General features: G+C 39.6%; 1 protein-coding gene across 1 annotated transcript in view; it reads left to right on the forward strand.

The window, feature by feature from the left end:
* Positions 1-19,299, forward strand: part of CCDC77 (coiled-coil domain containing 77) — a 31,844-nt gene continuing 12,545 nt past the window's right edge. Inside the window, exons 1-6 of the mRNA XM_025995441.2 lie at positions 1-92; positions 3,643-3,697; positions 6,732-6,785; positions 10,452-10,695; positions 13,722-13,864; positions 18,342-18,441. Of these exons, the coding sequence (XP_025851226.1) occupies positions 6,748-6,785; positions 10,452-10,695; positions 13,722-13,864; positions 18,342-18,441 (525 nt within the window). The 5' untranslated portion in view covers positions 1-92; positions 3,643-3,697; positions 6,732-6,747. The remainder of the gene's footprint in view (positions 93-3,642; positions 3,698-6,731; positions 6,786-10,451; positions 10,696-13,721; positions 13,865-18,341; positions 18,442-19,299) is intronic.

A 19,299-nucleotide genomic window follows, 5' to 3' on the forward strand; every position in this document is an offset into this window, starting at 1 on the left:
CGGATTCGTGCACGCTCAGTGGCGCCGCGACGCTACCGGATTTAAGTTTTGTTTTTCGGTTGGGGGTCTCTGACTCGGAGGCTTAGTGTGGCGTGAGTATAGAGTTTTGGGTTTAGGGTGCAGGGGTTAGGGAATGGGGCCTTGGACTAAAAACAAAAAACAAACAAACAAAACCCTAATGAGGGAGAAGTCAGTGCGGGTACCGGAAGAAAGAATAGACAAAGTAGAAGGTTTTGGGGTATTGGAGGACCTGGGAGCCGTGGCGATGAGGGAGGCAGCAAACGGGATGAAATGTAAAAAGGAATATAGAATTTGATGGTCCTGGAAATGCGTTCCAGTATTCCCTCATCCCAAGATAGTCCAAGCCCTCAGTTCCCTTATTTGTAGAATTAAGGAATAATAAAAATACTTAGCAAAGTTGTTGTGGGGGTAAATAAAGTGAATGTCAAAGTGCTAATCAAGGTATGCTGTAAGGAGATGTAAGGCTGTATTAAAACAGCAACAACCCTAAACGAAGATATCACAGAGGTAGAGGAATAGAAGAAGCCACTTGAAACCCATTAACTTATCTATAAACAAAAGCATTGTTCTTTTGGGGGATACGGTGATGAATAAAGCCCGTTTATCTGCAGGGAACATACCTATCATGAGAGAAATGACAACAACAAAGAACTCTGTTCTTTGTTAACGCCTGTTAACTTTTATTTTTTTTTTAAGATTTTATTTTATTTACTCATGAGAGACACAGACAGAGGGAGAAGCAGGCTCCATGCAGGGAGCCCGACCTGGGACTCTATCCAGGGACTCCAGGATCACGCCCTGGGCGGAAGGCAGGCGCCAAACCGCTGAGCCACCCGGGATGCCCCTGTTAACTTTTAGAGAATTACATTTGCGGTTCTTTTGCAGTTAGATCATTTTGGTAGATCAATTTGGATGGAAAGAACTCAGCAAAGAGATGAAGGAGGTAGTATTGAGTTTTCAGGTACTGACTGGGTTCCACTAAGTAAAATTATGACAGTGGAGAGAGTTATGTTCTAGCTGAGGGGAAGCTCACCAACAAGGGCATGGAGGAAAGAAATTATCTGCATCCGGGGTTTATTTAGGAGAGTAGAGGGAAATTAGGAGAGGTAGGTTTGGACCTTAGAACTTCATGATGTCAAAAAAAAAAAAAAAAAAAAAGAACTTCATGATGTCTAGGTTTAATTAGATTTAATGCATTAGGCTATCAGGAGCCACTGATGAATTTTATGACTTCTAAGAATATGGTCCAAGGGAGATAAGGGGTAGATAGAATAGTTAAGCCCTTGTAGTAGAGTGGGTAAGAAGATAGGGAAATCTTGAATTAACATGGTTATTCCCAAATAGGATACAGGATTTTCATATGATTGGATGAGGGTCAAGAGAAGGAGTATGGAATGATGAATTTAAAATTTTAAAGTCCAGGTTGCTTGGAAGATGCTGAAGTAGCTTTGAAGGGCTAAAAATTAGGTGACTTGAGTGGTGTTTTTTTTTTTTTTAATTTTTTTAAATTTATTTATGATAGTCACAGAGAGAGAGAGAGAGAGAGAGAGGCAGAGAAACAGGCAGAGGGAGAAGCAGGCTCCCTGCACCGGGAGCCCGATGTGGGATTCAATCCCGGGTCTCCAGGATCGTGCCCTGGGCCAAACAAAGGCAGGCGCCAAACCGCAGCGCCACCCAGGGATCCCTTGAGTGGTGTTTTAAGTTAGACTTTTTTTGAGTTAGACATTTTAAGCTCCAATGGAACATGTAGGTTCCGTAATTGGAAATTCAAGCTAGGATATTGAAAGATGTCATTTATTTGTTCAGTAATAGTCATTACTCTGTGCCAGATAGTGTTTTAGATAATAGAGGTAATCGTAAAAGCAGTGGAAATAATAATGTTCCAATGGGTAGAGGAAGTAGAAAAAGTTGAAGACAACTTTTTGAACCAAGAGAGGAAAATTATCAGTAAAAATAATGGTAATCTTCATTTGAACACTTATGTGTCAGAAACTGTGCTCAGGTCTTTTATTCATTATTTCCTTTAACCCTTACACCTACTTATGATATATGCTATTCTCTCCATCTTTTAATAACTGCAGTATAGAGAGGTGAAATATCTTGCCTTTTCACACAGCTAATAAGGGACAGAGCTTTGACTCAAACCCAAGTCTGTTTTGATTTCAGAGCCCAAGTTCTGAACTACAATATTTTTTAAAGTGATCAACACTATCAAATTAAGCATACAAATCAAGGAGTGACTTGTTGGATGGAGGATGGGAAACCAAGAAAGTAGTTGAATTTATTCATTTGGTTGTCTGCTGACCAACTTCAGTTCAGATGTTGTAGGCATTGGTATAGTGGTGAGAATAGCTGCCTTCCAGATGTAGGAGAAGTCAGATTGTGAGACATTAAAAAACTAAATGAGATGTGAATGTAGACTACTTTTTGTAGATGTGCAGTAGTCATAGGAGGAGTGAGGACAGTCACTACGAGGAAGAAGAGAGGTTACAGGTTGTTCGAAAGGCTCTTTTAAAGTTCCAGAGTTATTGTTATTCTGCGGCACCTGGCTGGCTCAATTGATAGAGCATGCAACTTTTTATTTTAAAAGATTTATTCATTTATTTATTAGAGATAGCATGTACGCCAGTGGTGGAAGGGGCGGAGGGAGAGAGAATTTTTAAGCAGGCTGCCTACTAAGCATGGAGTCCAACACAGGGCTCAATTCCAGGACCCTGAGATCATGACCTGAGCTGAAACTGAGAGTTGGCTGCCCAACTGACTGAGCTAGCTAGCGTCCTGAGCATGCAGTTCTTGATCTTGGGGTCTTGAGTTTGAGCCCCACATTGGGCATAGAGGTTACTTAAGAAAACAAACAAAACGACTCAAAAACTTATTTTGAAACAAGTCCCAAGTTACTCTTAAATAGTTTTAGAGCAGTTTAGAACATTCATCTTTAAAATGTCACCTGTAGGGATCCCTGGGTGGTGCAGCGGTTTGGCGCCTGCCTTTGGCCCAGGGCGCGATCCTGGAGACCCGGGATCGAATCCCACATCGGGCTCCCGGTGCATGGAGCCTGCTTCTCCCTCTGCCTGTGTCTCTGCCTCTCTCTCTCTCTCTCTCTCTCTCTCTCTCTCTCTCTCTCTCTCTGTGACTATCATAAATAAATTAAAAAAAAAATTTTAAAAAAATAAAATGTCACCTGTACTCATAAAATGAAATGTTACTTGGCCATATAAAGAAATGAAGAACTAATACATAGTATAACATGGATGAACCTTGAAAACATGCTAAGTGAAGGAAACCTGTCATAGCCAGCCCAGTATATAAAAGACCACATACTATGAAATCTCATTTATATGGAAGTCCAAAATAGGAAGATCTATAGAAATAGAAAACAGATTGCTTAGGGCTTGGGGGGAGGTGGAGCACAGGGGTGATGGCTAAAGGATATAGGATTTTTTGAAATGATGGAAATGTTCTATAGTTGTAATGGTTGCACATATCTGAATATACTAAAATCTTTGAATTGTATACTTTGAATGAGTTATATGGAATGTGGATTATATCTCAATAAAGCTGTTAAAAAATATTGCCTGTAATCTTACTATACCAACCCAATTTACTATTTTTATTTTCTAGGTTATTTTTCACAAGGGACAAATTTGCCCAATTTGAAGAAGTTTTGTGGAAGGAGGTGAGTTTGAAGGAGAATAATCTTTTTAAAGGAGCGTGAGAAAGAGATGGTATATTTGAAGGGTTGGTCAGCAGAAGAAAGCTAATGGAATGATAGAAGCAGAAACTGATTTTCTAGCTAAATTGGATAGACTGATCAGCCAAAGAAAAAGATATTGAGCAGACTTTCAGTTTCATATTGAGGATTTTTTTTTTAATTTTTTATTTATTCATGATAGACATAGAGATTGAGAGAGAGAGGCAGAGACACAGGCAGAGGGGGAGAAGCAGGCTCCATGCAGGGAGCCCGACGCGGGACTTGATCCCGGGACTCCAGGATCACGCCCCCGGCCAAAGGCAGGCGCTAAACCTCTGAGCCACCCAGGGATCCCCCATATTGAGGATTTTTTAAAAAATTGATTGAACATCTACTGAACCAGGCACTATTTGTAGTCACCGGGGATATATCAGTGAAAGCAATAGGTTAAAAAAATGCCTGCACTTAGTGAGGTTCCATGTTCCAGTGTGGGGAGTTAATAAATAAAATACATCAGAGGGTGATAAAAGCAGAGAAGGTGGGTAAGGGAATACCAGATGGTCAGGGAAGACTTTATTAAGAAGGTAACATTAGAACCCTCAAGGAGAGGGAGCAAGCCATACATAGATAAATGGGAAAAGAACATCATAAATAAAGTAGAAGTTTGAAATCTGAAGTAAAAGTTTGTCTGGTATGTTTAAGGAACAGCAGAGGCCAATGCTGGAGCAGTGAGCAGTGGGAGAGTCTTAGGTGGAGTCACAGAGGTCCTGGGGTAGCTGGATCATGTAGGACCTTGGAAGCCATTTTAAAGACATTGGCTCAGAGGCTTTTGAGCAGAGGATTTTTGTGTTTTGACTTAACATTTTATTATTTATTTTTTAAAGATTTTACTTATTTATGAGAGAGACAGGGGGCGGGGGCAGAGACACAGGCAGAGGGAGAAGCAGGCTCCATGCAGGGGGCTGGACATGGGACTCGATCCCAGGTCTCCAGAATCATGCCCTGGGCTGAAGGCAATACTAAACCGCTGAGCCACCTGGGCTACCCTTAACTTAACATTTTAAATAATCCCTCTAGGGGTGCCTGGGTGGCTCATTAGGTTAAGCGTCTGCCTTCAACCCCACAGTGGGCTTCCTGCTCAGTGGGAAGCCTTCTTTTCCCTCTCCCCCCCCCCCCCCCCCCGCTCATGTTCTCTCTTGCTAGCTCTCTCTCAAATAAATAAATACAATCCTTAAATAAATAAATAAATAAATAATCACTCTAACTGCTGGTTGAAGGTAGACTGCAGGGCTTGGACTTGAGATTAGAAGCAAAAAGACCAGTTAAAGAGGCTATCCTAGTCTTCCAAGCAAGATATTATAGTGGGTTGGACTAGGGAAGTATTGGCATGAATAATTGTCAGATTCTAGGTATTTTGATGGTAGAGCCAATAGGCTTTGCTCACAGATTGAGTATAGCATGTAAGAAGAGTAAAGTTTCTCCAGCTAAGTTTTTTTGCTCATAAACTGGCAAGATTGAGGTAGTAATTACTGGAATGTAGAATTCTGAGTGAAGAACAGGTTTTCGTGGTAGGTATTTATCAGGAACTTGGTTTTGGACTTGTTAGGCTTGAGGGACCTATAAAATATCCAAGTGGAGATATGGAAAGGCAATGAGAGAGGTATGAGTGGAGTGGAGGGCAGGGTTAGCACTGGAAGTAGGACTTTGAAAACCATTAGAGTGTACGAGATGTTTAATTAAGACTGATACTTTATTTTTCTTTTTAAGATTTTTATTTATTAGGGAGAGAGGGAACAAGACTAGGGGGGAGGGGCAGAAAGAGAGGAAGAAGCAGACTCCCTGCTGATCAGGGAGCCTGCTGTGAGACTGGATCCCAGGATCGTGACCTGAGCTGAAAGCAGACCATCAACCACTGAGCCACCTAGGCGTCCCTAACTAAAACAGACACTTTATGCAGTCACCAAGGCTATAAGTATAGATAAAGAGGAGGAAGAACTAGCAGTGACTGAAAATTAATGATCAGTGAGGAAAAAAGAAGAGCAGGAACACGTGGTATCCTAGAAGCCAAATGATGAAAGGTTTCAACAGAGGCACTCTCGGATTCTGAGTGGGGGAAATGGTATATAGAATTAACAAGAATGTTTTTCTCTTTTCACTCTTGTTCACAAAATTCTCCAAAGGACTGAAGATTACAAACAAATTAAAACCAATTAAAAGAGCATGCTTTTAATAGTACCTTATCATGCTTAAACTCAGAATGGCTTGGCAGCATGCTTGATAAGCCAGCTTTCCCTAAAGCTAATAAAGTTTCCCTTCTGTCCCTCCCCCTCTCCTTCCTTGTTTCTCCCCTTCTTCTTTTCTTTCCCCCTTTCCACTTCTCCCTTTCTCACCTATTCCCTCCCTGACTGTGGGGTTATCTTCATGAAAATTTTTGTGATAAGATTATTCAAGTAGAGGAACCCAAGCTCTATGTTAGCAATTGGAATAGAGATTGTAAGTGGACCTTATAAATTATAAAGTTTGTAAGTAATTTTTCCTTTCTCTAAGATGAAACAATAGGTAAAGTACACTAAATAAAGGTAAAATGTCCGTGGCTTTGTATTTAATTTAAATTTAGCATAATTGGCCCTCTACCTTAATTTTCATTTGCTGTCATTTACTTGTTAGAAACTTTTCTTCATCTTCCTCCAGTTTCAGCCAAAGGATTGTAAAATAGTTTTGCCTTGTTGCAGAGAACTTTCATGTTAAGGAGGCTTTTCTTCTGTGTGTGCATATTCATCCAAACATCAGATGCCATTAGGGTTTTATATAAAAATAGTAATGATGAATGCCTTATAAAAATTGAAAAGTCATAGATTTTCATGATTTGGAAGTACTGTAAAGACTCCTGCGTTTTAGAGCATCACTTTCTCACCAAAATGTACATCTGGTGATGGTGGAAAGAAAACTAGTCTGTGTATCCTGTACTGTTTTTTGTCTGTTCCTGACCCCTCATTCTGAATTTTTGTGTATTTGACAGGTGTGAAAAGGACAGCATGAATTTTACCCCAGTGCGTACCCCTGTCTGCAGAAGGTAAGACATTTGCTTATATTCAAGTTGTTGAAGAATAACGACTTCTGTTGCTGTTAAGTATGAGTTAGCTTAGGAACTAGGAAGGTTTTATTTTATTTTATTATTTTTAAAAATTTTATTTATTCATGAAAGACACAGAAAGAGAGGCAGAGACATCGGCAGAGGGAGAAGCCGGCTCCCTGCAGGGATCCCAATGTGGGACTCGATCCCAGGACCCCGGGATCATAACTTGAGCCAAAGGCAGCTGCTTAACCATTGAGCCACCCAGGCATCCCACTAGAAAGTTTTTATTTATTTATTTATTTTTAGGAAGGTTTTAGAAGTATGTTTCCAAACCCTGGACTTGAACTATATTAGACCTCATTTTTCTATTCTTATTATGTGGAATTTAGATTTAAAACTAGGACATAAATCAAGACAGTGTGGTACTGGCACAAAAACAGACACATAAAAAAAAAGTAAAAAAAAAAAACAAAAAAACCAGACACATAGATCAATGGAACAGAATAGAGAATCTAGAAGTGGACCCTCAACTTTATGGTCAACTAATATGCGATAAAGGAGGAAAGACTATCCACTGGAAGAAAGACAGTCTCTTCAATAAATGGTGCTGGGAAAATTGGACATCCACATGCAGAAGAATGAAATTAGACCACTCTCTTTCACCATACACAAAGATAAACTCAAAATGGATGAAAGTTCTAAATGTGAGACAAGATTCCATCAAAATCCTAGAGGAGAACACAGGCAACACCCTTTTTGACTCGGCCACAGTAACTTCTTGCAAGATACATCCACGAAGGCAAAAGAAACAAAAGCAAAAATGAACTATTGGGACTTCATCAAGATAAGAAGCTTTTTTTTTTTTTTAAAGATTTTATTTATTCATTCATGAGTACACACACAGAGAGAGGCAGAGACAGACAGAGGGAGAAGCAGGCTCCACGCAGGAAGCCCGATGTGGGACTTGATCCCGGGTCTCCAAGATCACGCCCTGGGCCAAAGGCAGGCACCAAACCGCTTAGCCACCCAGGGATCCCAAGATAAGAAGCTTTTGCACAGCAAAGGATACAGTCAACAAAACTAAAAGGCAACCTACAGAATGGGAGAAGATATTTGCAAATGACCTATCAGATAAAGGGCTAGTTTCCAAGATCTATAAAGGACTTATTAAACTCAACACCAAAGAAACAAACAATCTACTCATGAAATGGGCAAAAGACATGAACAGAAATCTCACAGAGGAAGACATAGACATGGCCAACACACACATGAGAAAATGCTCTGCATCAGTTGCCATCAGGGAAATACAAATCAAAACCAAAATGAGATACCACCTCACACCAGTAAGAATGGGGAAAATTAACAAGGCAGGAAACAACAAATGTTGGAGAGGATGTGGAGAAAGGGGAACCCTCTTGCACTGTTGGTGGGAATGTGAACTGGTGCAGCCACTCTGGAAAACTGTGTGGAGGTCCTCAAAGAGTTAAAAATAGACCTGCCCTACGACCCAGCAATTGCACTGTTGGGGATTTATCCCAAAGATACAGATGCAATGAAACGCCGGGACACCTGCACCCCAGTGTTTCTAGCAGCAATGTCCACAATAGCCAAACTGTGGAAGGAGCCTCGGTGTCCATCGAAAGATGAATGGATAAAGAAGATGTGGTTTATGTATACAATGGAATATTACTCAGCCATTAGAAATGACAAATACAAAAAAAAAAAGAAAGAAATGACAAATACCCAGCATTTGCTTCAATGTGGATGGAACTGGAGGGTATTATGCTGAGTGAAGTAAGTCAGTCGGAGAAGGACAAACATTATATGTTCTCATTCATTTGGGGAATATAAATAATAGTGAAAGGGAATAGAAGGGAAGGGAGAAGAAATGGGTAGGAAATATCAGAAAGGGAGACAGAACATAAAGACTCCTAACTCTGGGAAACGAACTAGGGGTGGTGGAAGGGGAGGAGGGCGGAGGGGGGTGAATGGGTGACGGGCACTGAGGGGGCCACTTGATGGGATGAGCACTGGGTGTTATTCTGTATGTTGGCAAATTGAACACCAATAAAAAATAAATTTATTATTAAAAAATAATAATAAAACTAGGACATATTAAATGTTAACACCTGAATCCAGGCAGTTTGAGTGGGCCTAGTATAGTGCCTGTGGATCCTGGATTAGAGGAAACAGCCAGCGTGCAAAGAGGGAACTTCTAATTCTACAACCAACTTCCACCACGATGGACACATCCTCATCACCACAACTCTCCCCTGCAAAATATCAGGAGTACTTCTTAGTTCATCTACTGATATATTTTCCACAGTTGTTATAAGGCAACTCCTTTTGAAGATGTGAAACATTAGGTAAAAAAGAGCATTTCTGTCATGAGCTTTTAGTGATGGAGAAAATACTAGGGTTTTTTCCTTCGTGCTAGCTGAAAGTAAATTATACTATCTCTGCTATACACACTCATTTATTAAAGGTGCTGAGTGACCATCACCTTTGTTAACTACAGCTCTGAGCTTACAGTAGAAAGTTTCTCCACACTGCTGTCTATTTTGCTGTGTTGTAAATTGAAGGGAGTTTTGTTTACTGACTTGCATTGTTTTAGCTGAAGGCTCTTGTTTGCTAAAAGGGAAACAAACAGAGCTTCTTACCTAGCCTTTGATTAGCCTTTGATCTTGTCTAATCTTGGTCTGTGTAATTCAAATGCCTCTCTGATGCTAATGTGATTGCGTGGTAACTAGGCTATATTTTCTAATCCTGAATCTTATATTTGTCGTTTCTTTTCTCAATTATTTTGCCACTTATAATACCTGTTCCTAAAAACAGTTTCATTTGTCAAGGTCAAATCTTAAATAAATGGGAATATCTTCTATATATGTATCTACATACATTTTTCCGTTTGATATTGTTAGGATGGTATCTCTAATCCATAGTTTCTAATGACTTTGAATAAGGTTCCATTTATATGAATATACCACAATTTATCCATTATCCTATTGAGTAGATGGCTGTTACTACAAGTAATGTTGCTATAAGCATTTTCACATGTCACCTTGTATGTATGTGAATGAGTTTCTCTAGGACAAGAGGAATGGCAATCTTACTAGATTCTGCCAATGTACTCTCTGTTGTGTCAAGTTAGACTCCACCAGCAGTTTATAGTGTTCTGCTGTGCGTCTTAATAGTATTAAATTTTATTACCTGGTCTCACTTGGGTAATATTTCATTTTTTTAATCTTTTTACTCTCTAACCTCTATTGAATCTAGCTTTAAGCCTTTAATATTTGGAAACCAGTTCATAAAATTATTCACTAACCTGGAACATTCAACTTTGAAGGTTTATGAGCACCTTAATTATATAGCGCTTCAAGAACATAAACTCCTTTTTTATTTGAGAAATTACAGTGTTTCATCGGGGCACCTGGGTGGCTCAGCCGGTTAGGCGTCTGCCTTTTTTCAGGGTCCCAGGGTCCTGGGATCAAGTTCCATATTGGACTCCCTGCTCAGCAGGGAATCTACTTCTCCCTCTCCCTCTCCTCCTGTTGTGCTCTCCCTCTCTCTGTCTGTCAAATTAATAAAATCCTTTAAAAAAATTATAATGCCTCATAAATGTTCGTGTAGTTTAATGAATATATCCTTTCTGATTTCACATAGGCCGACACCTGTCTCCAAACAGGATGTTACCTGTGGCTTTAGTGGTCCTACCAAGTGGAAGAGAATGTCATTCTTGGATTCAGTGGAGTCAACTCCTTTGCCTTCCACGGAAGATCGTCTGGCTGTCCTCTGCCCTTCTCAGGAGCTTCTGGAATATTACCAAAAGAAGATGGCTGAGTGTGAGGCAGAAAATGAAGACCTGTTGAAGAAACTGGAGCTCTATAAAGAAGCTTGTGAAGCACAGGTGAAAGGGATGATGCATTGTACCCTTTTAGGATTCTTATTGAGTCTGTTCATTCCTGAGAGAAGTGCCAGCTCGTATCATAAGCAGATATTTTATTTTAAAAATTCTTTTTTAATTCTATTTTATTAATTTTTTATTTTATTATTAATATTATTTTATTTCTTTCTACTGCAGCCTAGCTCCCTATCCACCCTTTGGGCCCTCACTGGATCATAATCTCCCCTCAACTACTGTACCTCTTAAATCTTAAACTCTTATGACTTGGTCTGTTTTATACTTCTGGTTCTTTCACCCCTTATACCTGACGTCTTTTAACTTCATTCTTACCTCTGTAGCTCAGATACACAGTTGTTATAAGATACTGATAGTTCAGTTTTTTAAGTGTTGCCTGCCAGCTTCTGATTTCATGTCCTTCCTTTCTAACCCAAACTGCATTGTGCTTCACTTCAGTAACTATACTGCCTCCATGACCCCTTGCTTACTCTTTTGCCCTACTTGTATAGCACACACCCTAGCTATAACTTCATCCAGTTCTCCACAGGATTTCTTAACCTTGGCATTACTAACATTTGGGGCTTGGTACTCCTTTATTGTGGAGACTGTGCACTGTATGATATTTAGTAGCATCCTTGGCCTCCACTCACTAGACACCAGTATCACACCTCTTCCCCATTCGTGACCATCAGAAATGCCTGCAGACGCTGCCCCAATTTCTTCTGGGAGCATAGGCAAAATCACCCCTAGTTAAGAACCATTGTTCTGAAACAGTCACATATCATTACTGAATAAATTCATGGTAAACATGTCCATCTATATCCTTAGTCACCATACAGCAATTTTTCTCACTTGTGCACATCTGTGCCATACCTTCACCCTCCTCCAGCCTGCAAACCCTTCTTAGTCCTCTTGTCTCAGGCATCTTCTTCCTACTTCATAGAAGAAATGCCAGTTATCACTCATGCTCCCTTCCTGCCCATCCATACAAGTCACTGACATCTGTATCCATCGATCCATCATTCTTTCTTCCTGCTTCAGGGACAATCTCTATTTGTTCAAGCTGCATTGATTTAGCCTTCCCCCATCCCCATCCCTTTCTTCTCCTCAGAAACCCTGTTTCATCATCTCTTCTGTGTTCTGTTTTTAACTTCTTGCCTCACACTTACCTCTTTGTCCTCAGTATATAAACATACTCAAGTCTTTCCCAACTTAAAAGAAGAAAACACCCTTCTGTGGTTGTGCTTTCCCCTCTTAACTTCTCTCTTACGTAGATGGCTTTTTTTCTCAACCACACTTGTAGAATAGTTTGACTTTACCACCCGCTCTGTGGCCTCTTGACTGTAGTTTGGTCTCTGTCCTCATTGCTCTACTGAAGCTGCATCTCCTGTGGTCTCTGGAACGTGCTTGTCAAAATGATCTCTTCTCTTTGTGGCCTTTGGACTGTTTGTCACTGTTGATCTTTCTGCAGACTTGTCCTTTGTGGATTTCCATGTCCTTTTCCTTTCTCAGTCAGTGTCTGTCTTACCTTTCTGACCATTCTTCTCAGTCTCCATCAACAGCACCCCTTCCTTAGTCTTAAATAGCAAAGTTCTAGACTCCAACTTATATGGTCTCATCGTGCCTTCTACTACTACATAGGAGATGATGACATCAAATAACTAACATGGACTCACTTTTCTCTTGATCTCCGTGTTAACCCATCCGTGTCTGAACAACTCTTCCCTTTCCTACACTACCCACACATAATATGTCCCACTAAAGTATCCCCTCCCTCCTCTTCATCTCTTCAATTTTTCTTTATTCTGTGTCCAGTAGTAAATGGTATTGTTGCCTGCAATTCTCCCCAGCCCCTATTTCTAGCACTTGGTGAGTCCTCTTCATTCTGCTTCCTAAATGCCACTTAATCTGTTCCACAACTTAATCACTGTTCCCTCCACCCTGGTTCAAACCTTATTATGTCTCCCCGAACTATTACAGTGTCCTCCTTACCAGTATCCAGCCTTGGCCTCATACGTCCCCATTCTGCCTCTTAACTGTCAATGCCAGTGACACTGTAATACTTGGGGTTACCCAGATACTCAAGGCTCTGATGATTCTGTATTTCTCTCTCTTTCCCGAGAGTACCCACCCTCTACTTGTCTCTAGCAGTTTTCATCTTTCACATTCCAGTTTTTGGGTTGTGTTCTCTGACTTCCCAAAACCTGCAGAGGTTTTACTCCTGCCATACCTTCCCCTCTACCATTTTCATATGCACACTCTTTCATGAAATAACTATTTCATTTTAATTGTTTGCAGGTCTTTCTCCCCACACAAAATTCTTCAACTCTATGGGCAGGAATCATTCCTTTTTATCTTTGTTTTTCCAAAATTTTGTAATCCTTATTACATAGAAAGCATTTAAAAAAGAAGTGTGAAAAAAAATAATAAAAATAAATTTAAATAAAATAAAATAAAATAAAATAAAATAAAATAAAATAAAATAAAATAAAATAAAATAAAATAAAAAAGAAGTGTGGGGCAGCCCCCATGGCGCAGCGGTTTAGCGCCGCCTACAGCCTGGGGTGTGATCCTGGAGACCAGGGATCGAGTCCCACGTCGGGCTCCCTGCATGGAGCCTGCTTCTCCCTCTGCCTCTCTCTCTCTTCTCTCTGTGTCTCTATGAATAAATAAATACACTCTTCAAAAAGAAAATAAATAAAATTTAAAAAAATAAAAAAGAAGTGTGACTAGAAGAGGTAAATCATATGGCGTTACAGGGTTCTGTAATTTATAAAAAGAAAATACAAGAACTTTTATGTTATATGCAAACATCACACTCACTCTGTAGCTTTATTTTTCTTTTTCTCCCTGTAGCTTTAAACTCAAGTTTGTACACAACCTGTTGTTGTCATTTGAATTCTGTGTTGGTGAAACCATTCGCTTTGTAATATTTCTGCATGAACTGATTCACCGTATCCAATATAAGATCCTACTGTGAAGCGCAATATCTTTTCAACTACTTTTTCTTCCCCTGTCCCCACCTCCTCCAGCATAAACTAGAATGGGATTTGCAGCAGAGGGAAGAAGAGATTGCTGAATTGCAGAAAGCTCTAAGTGATATACAGGTCTGCCTCTTCCAGGAACGGGAACATGTTTTACGCCTCTACTCAGAAAATGACCGACTGAGAATCAGGTACCAAGTGGGAGAAGGGAAATATTTGTTATATTTCTAAATTAAACTAAACAAGATACATTTCTCTGTGGCCCTTCTTTTAGGTTGTGTTCCCCAGGAAGCAGACTCTGAGATGGTTGCAAGGATGGTTATTAGTAGGAAGACTCTTCAGGAATAACATCTATGAGCAGATTTGAACTGTGATTCCATGATAGCAGAGGTTTCAGCCAACCCCACAGGGAGCTCTGAGGCCAGGATAGCTATTCAGAAGCAAAACGGTTGACCATTTGTGCCCTACAATGATCACTCAGTGGATGTAGGCTGTCACCAGAGAGGGGATGTAATCTTGAGAGAGACAAGCCCCCTTCAGCCTAGGGCAATTCCTGGAGAAGGACTCAGCTCTTGGGTGGTGGGTGTCTTGGTCCTGAAGGTGGCATCTGAGCAGTATTCTACATCCACTACTACATTTTTTTTGATTGTGGTAAAATATACTTAACATAAAATTTACCATCATGATCATTTTTAAGTGTATAGTGCAATGGCGTTAAGTGTATTTATGTTAATGCAGCCATACTACTATCCAGCTCTAGAACTTTTTCATCATCCCATATAGAAACTCTACCCATTAAACAATAACTCCCCATTCTCCACCCGGCCAGCCCTTAATAACCACTGTTCTACTTTTCTATGTATTTGACTTCGTAGAAGTAGAATCATATAGTATTTGTCCCTTTGTGTCTGGCTTATTTCACTTAGCATAATTTTTTCAAGGTTCACCCATGTGCTAGAATGTATCAAAATTTTGTTCCTTTTTAAGGCCAGAAAATATCCCATTGTATGTACCTACCACATTCTTTTATCCATTCATCAATTGATGGACCTTTGAGTTGTTTCTACATTCTAGTTTTTGTGAATAACACTGCTATGAGCATTGGTGTACAAATACCTGTTCAAGTCTCTGCATTCAGTTCTTTTTTTTTTTTTCCTCTGCATTCAGTTCTTTTGTTTATATACCCAGAAGTGGAATGCTGAATCAAATACTAAATCTGTGTTTAATATTTTTGAGGAATTACCTTGCTGTTTTTGATAGTGACTGCACCATTTTACATTCCCACCAGAAGTACACAAGAGTTTCAGTTTATTATCCATACCAACATTTGTTTTGTCTTTTTATTTTATTTATTATTATTATTTTTTAAAGACTATTTATTTATTCATGAGAAAACAAAGAGAGAGAGAGGCAGAGATACAGGCAGAGGGAGAAGTAGGCTCCATGCAGGGAGCCCGATGTGGGCCTGGATCCTGGGACCCTGATATCATGCCCTGTGCCAAAGGCAGATGCTCAACTGCTGAGCCACCTAGGCACCCTGTTTTCTTTTTAATGACAACTATCCTAATGGGTGTGAAATAGTATCTCATTGTTTTGATTTGCCTTCCCTACTGATAAGTGATATTGAGCATTTTCTCATATGCTTATTAGCTTTTGTGTGTCTTCTCTAGAGAAATGTCTAAGCCCTTTGCTCATGTTTGAATTGGGTTCTTTGATTTTTACTGTTGCGTAGCTTTAAGAGGTCTTCTGGATTTAATCCCATATTAGGTAAGTGGTTTGTAATGTTTTCTTCCATTCAGAGTATTGCCGTTTTACACTGTTGATAATCCTTTTGATGCACAAGTTTTTTATTTTCTTAAGGTTCAATTAATATATTTTTCTTTTTGTTGTTTCTGCTTTTGGTGTCATATTCAAAAAATCCTTGCCAAATCCAATATCACTATAGTTTTTTTTTTTTTTTTTTTAAGAGAGCACTGGTGAGTGGATGGGGAGGTGGTACAGAGAGATGGAGAGAGGGAATTTTTAGTAGTCTCCACACCCAATACAGAGCCCAACACAGGGCTCCATCCTACAACCCAGAGATCATGACCTGAGCTGAAATTAAGAGTCAGATGCTCAAACGATGAACCATCCAGGTGTTTTCTTCTAAAAGTTTTATAGTTTTAGATTTTATAGGTAGGTCTTTGATCCATTTTAAGATAACTTTTGTATATTGTGTTAGTTGTTTTGTATATTGTCCATCTTCATTCTTTTGCATGTTGGATATCCCAGCACAATTTGTTGAAAAGACTTTTTTTTCTCCATTGAAAGTTGAAAGTCATTTGACCATACAAGTGGGACTTATTTCTGGGCTGTGTATTCAGTTCTACCAGTCTATAGGTCTGTCATTATGTCAGTACCACACTGTTTAGATTACAGTTAACTTTGTAGTAAGTTTTGAAATTAAGATGTGTGGGTCTTCTGGGGCACCTGGCTAGCTCAATCGATTAAGTGTCTGCCTTCAGCTCAGGTCATGATCCCAGGATCCTGGGATCGAGCCTTGTATCAGGCTCCTTGCTCAGCAGGGACCCTGCTTCTCACTCAGCCTCTGCCTGCCACTCCTCCTGCTTTGTGTCAAACAAATAAAATCTTTAAAAAAAAAAAAAGAAAGTGAGAGATGTGTGGATCTTCCAATTGTGTTCTTTTTCAAGATCATCTTCTTTGGTTAATTCCTAAGTATTTTATTATTTTTGTTGCTATTGTAAAGCAAATTATTGTCTTAATTTCCTTTTCAGATTGTTCATCAGTAATGTATACAAATGCAACTGATTTTTGCTTGAAGAATTTTGTATTTTGCTACTTTGCTGAATTCTCTTATATCAGTGGGTTTTTTTTAAAGATTTTATTTATTTATTTATGAGAGACACAGAGAGAGGCAGAGATATAGGCAGAGGGAGAAGCAGGCTCCCTGTGGGGAGTCTGATGTGGGACTCGATCCCAGGAGTCTGGAATCATGACCTGAGCCGAAAGCAGAACTCAACCACTGAGCCACCTAGCATCCCTCTTATATCAGTTCTAATAGAATTTCTTTGGTTTGTTTGGTTTGGCTTTTGTTCTTTTTGTGGAACCCTTAGGTTTTCTACATACAAGGTCACATCATCTGTAAACAAAGATAATTTTACTTCTCTTTCCCTTTGGATGTCTTTTCCTTTTTTCTTGCCTGCTGGCTCTGGTTATTTCCTTTTCTCCAGTGTATAATTACTTAAATAAATGGCCATACGCCTTTTGGGGAAAGACTAGGGGACTCATTATCATGTATACTTGTTGTGGTGTCACCTAGTCTTACCTCCTGGGGATCCAGCTTCTCTGTCACGTAATGGTCTTAAAACTGGCTGAGATGCAGAAAATGGGTCAGAGATTGTAGTTTTGTATAGGGAGCTGCCCTCAGCCTCCCTCCATTTTTTATTTATTTTACTTACTTACTTACTTACTTACTTAATTCATTCATTCATTCATTCATTCATTTTAAGTAGGCTCCACATCTGGCGTGGAGTCCAGTGTAGGGCTTGAACTCACAACTCTGAGATCACGACCTGGGCTGAGATCAACAGTTGGATGCTTAACCAACTGAGCCACTCAGGCACCTCATTTTTTATTTATTTTAATTGTTTAAACTATACCCTGTTAACCACTCATCTGTCTTGTTCCTAAGAACAAACACTATGTTCTTTTTTTTCTTTTTAAGATTTTATTTATTTATTTAGAGAGCATGAGTAAGGGGTGAGGCAGAGGGAGAAAGAGGAGGGACTCTCCAGCTGACTCTGTGCTGAGCACAGAGCCCAGTGTGGGGCTGGATCCATGGCCGTGAGATAATGACCTGAACCTAAATCAAGAATTGGATGCTCAACTGGCTAAGTCATCCAGGTGCTCCAAGAACATTATGTTCTATAAACTGTCTCCATATCACAGCCTCTGAAATCTCATTTTAGAGTTTGCTTCCTTGGTCCATTTCTGATACCAACTATCTTAGGTTGGTTTCCCTGGAAAACAGACTCTGCAATGGACATTTGCTTGCAGGAAATTTATTGGAGAGTGCTCTTAGGAATAACCACCCATGAAGGAATAAGGGAAGTCTGATTGGGCAGAAGTTGAACTATAGTATAATTAATAACAAAAGACCTCAGCCATTGCCACAGGGAGCCCTGAAACTGGGATGTCCTTTCAGAGATATCCTGAATTGAAGCAAGGGAATTGGACTTTTCTACTCTCTCATTAGCCAGGCACTGGGTGCAGCCTGTCCATTGGGTATATAGTCAGTTAAGGCAGTCCCTCTTGACTGAGGACAATTCTGGAGAGAGATTCAGCTGTGAGCCATCAGCTTGCAACATTACTGGCAATTGAAGGAATGAACCCATCAGTGCTAAAAAGGAGAATCTGAGCAGTGTACCCCAGCATCCACTATAATTCTCTTTTAGAACGAACTAAGAAATTATTTTCTGGTCCCTTCTCTCTGAATTCCTGAATATAAATACATGATGTGTCAGAAATTAGAGCTAAGGTCTAAGTAAATCTTAATCAATTTTAATTTGGTGTTGCTGTTGTCTTAAAAATAAATCAGAAAGGAGGTCCTTTAAACAGAAAAAAATTACTTCCTCTAAATACAATGTGTGCTTTCTATGAGAATTGCAGGGAGCTAGAAGACAAGAAAAAGATACAGAATCTCTTGGCTCTTGTGGGCACAACAGACACTGGAGAAGTGACCTATTTTTATAAGGAACCTCCAAACAAAGTAAGTAATCTTTGGTATAGCATGGTAAGCCTGACTTTATTTATAAGACACAGGCTGGGGTCCATAATAAGAGCAATTTTAGTACTTGCTAAAGAAGATAGAAGGAGAATTAGCTGTCATAGTCTCTTAAGTCTTCAAAGCATTTTTGCATTTTCTATAATTATGAAGAGCTTTGTGCTTCTCCCCTCCCCCCCCAAATAAACCTTGGAAAGTGGCATCATTTACCCCATTTCACTGTTTGGAAACCTTACAGCATAAAGGAGTAGATGTTTTGGGTGAGATTAGAGAAGAAAGCAGGATCATACTTAGTATGGGAGCAAGTTGCAATACTCAGGTTTCTTTTTTTTTTTATTTTATTTTATTTTATTTTATTTTTTTTCTCAGGTTTCTTTTTTAATCTTAGTTTATGCTGATGACAAAAGTAATATATGGCATTTATTAAGAACAGCTCTCAGAAATCTCATGTAAAAGTGGAAGTATCTTTTATTCCAGAGATAAAACTCTTTTTCCATTCATATAGAGATATTTATGTATATATAGTTTTTCCATTTTTACACTTCAATAAACTGTCTCAGTGACCTCTTTTATACATATCTACATATGCATACTTTTGTGTTTCCGTTATTTTCCTAAGGGCCCTTGTCCAATATTCCCCCCTTTGTTTTAGCAGATATTACTAAATAACTCTGAAATTTAATTTTTTAAAAATTTTTACTTATTTATGACAGTCACACAGAGAGAGAGAGAGAGAGAGGCAGAGACACAGGCAGAGGGAGAAGCAGGCTCCATGCTCCGGGAGCCCGACGTGGGACTCGATCCCGGGTCTCCAGGATCGCGCCCTGGGCCAAAGGCAGGCGC

The sequence above is a fragment of the Vulpes vulpes genome, chromosome 8 (assembly GCF_048418805.1).
Source record: "Vulpes vulpes isolate BD-2025 chromosome 8, VulVul3, whole genome shotgun sequence".
Taxonomy (NCBI): Eukaryota; Metazoa; Chordata; class Mammalia; order Carnivora; family Canidae; genus Vulpes; species Vulpes vulpes.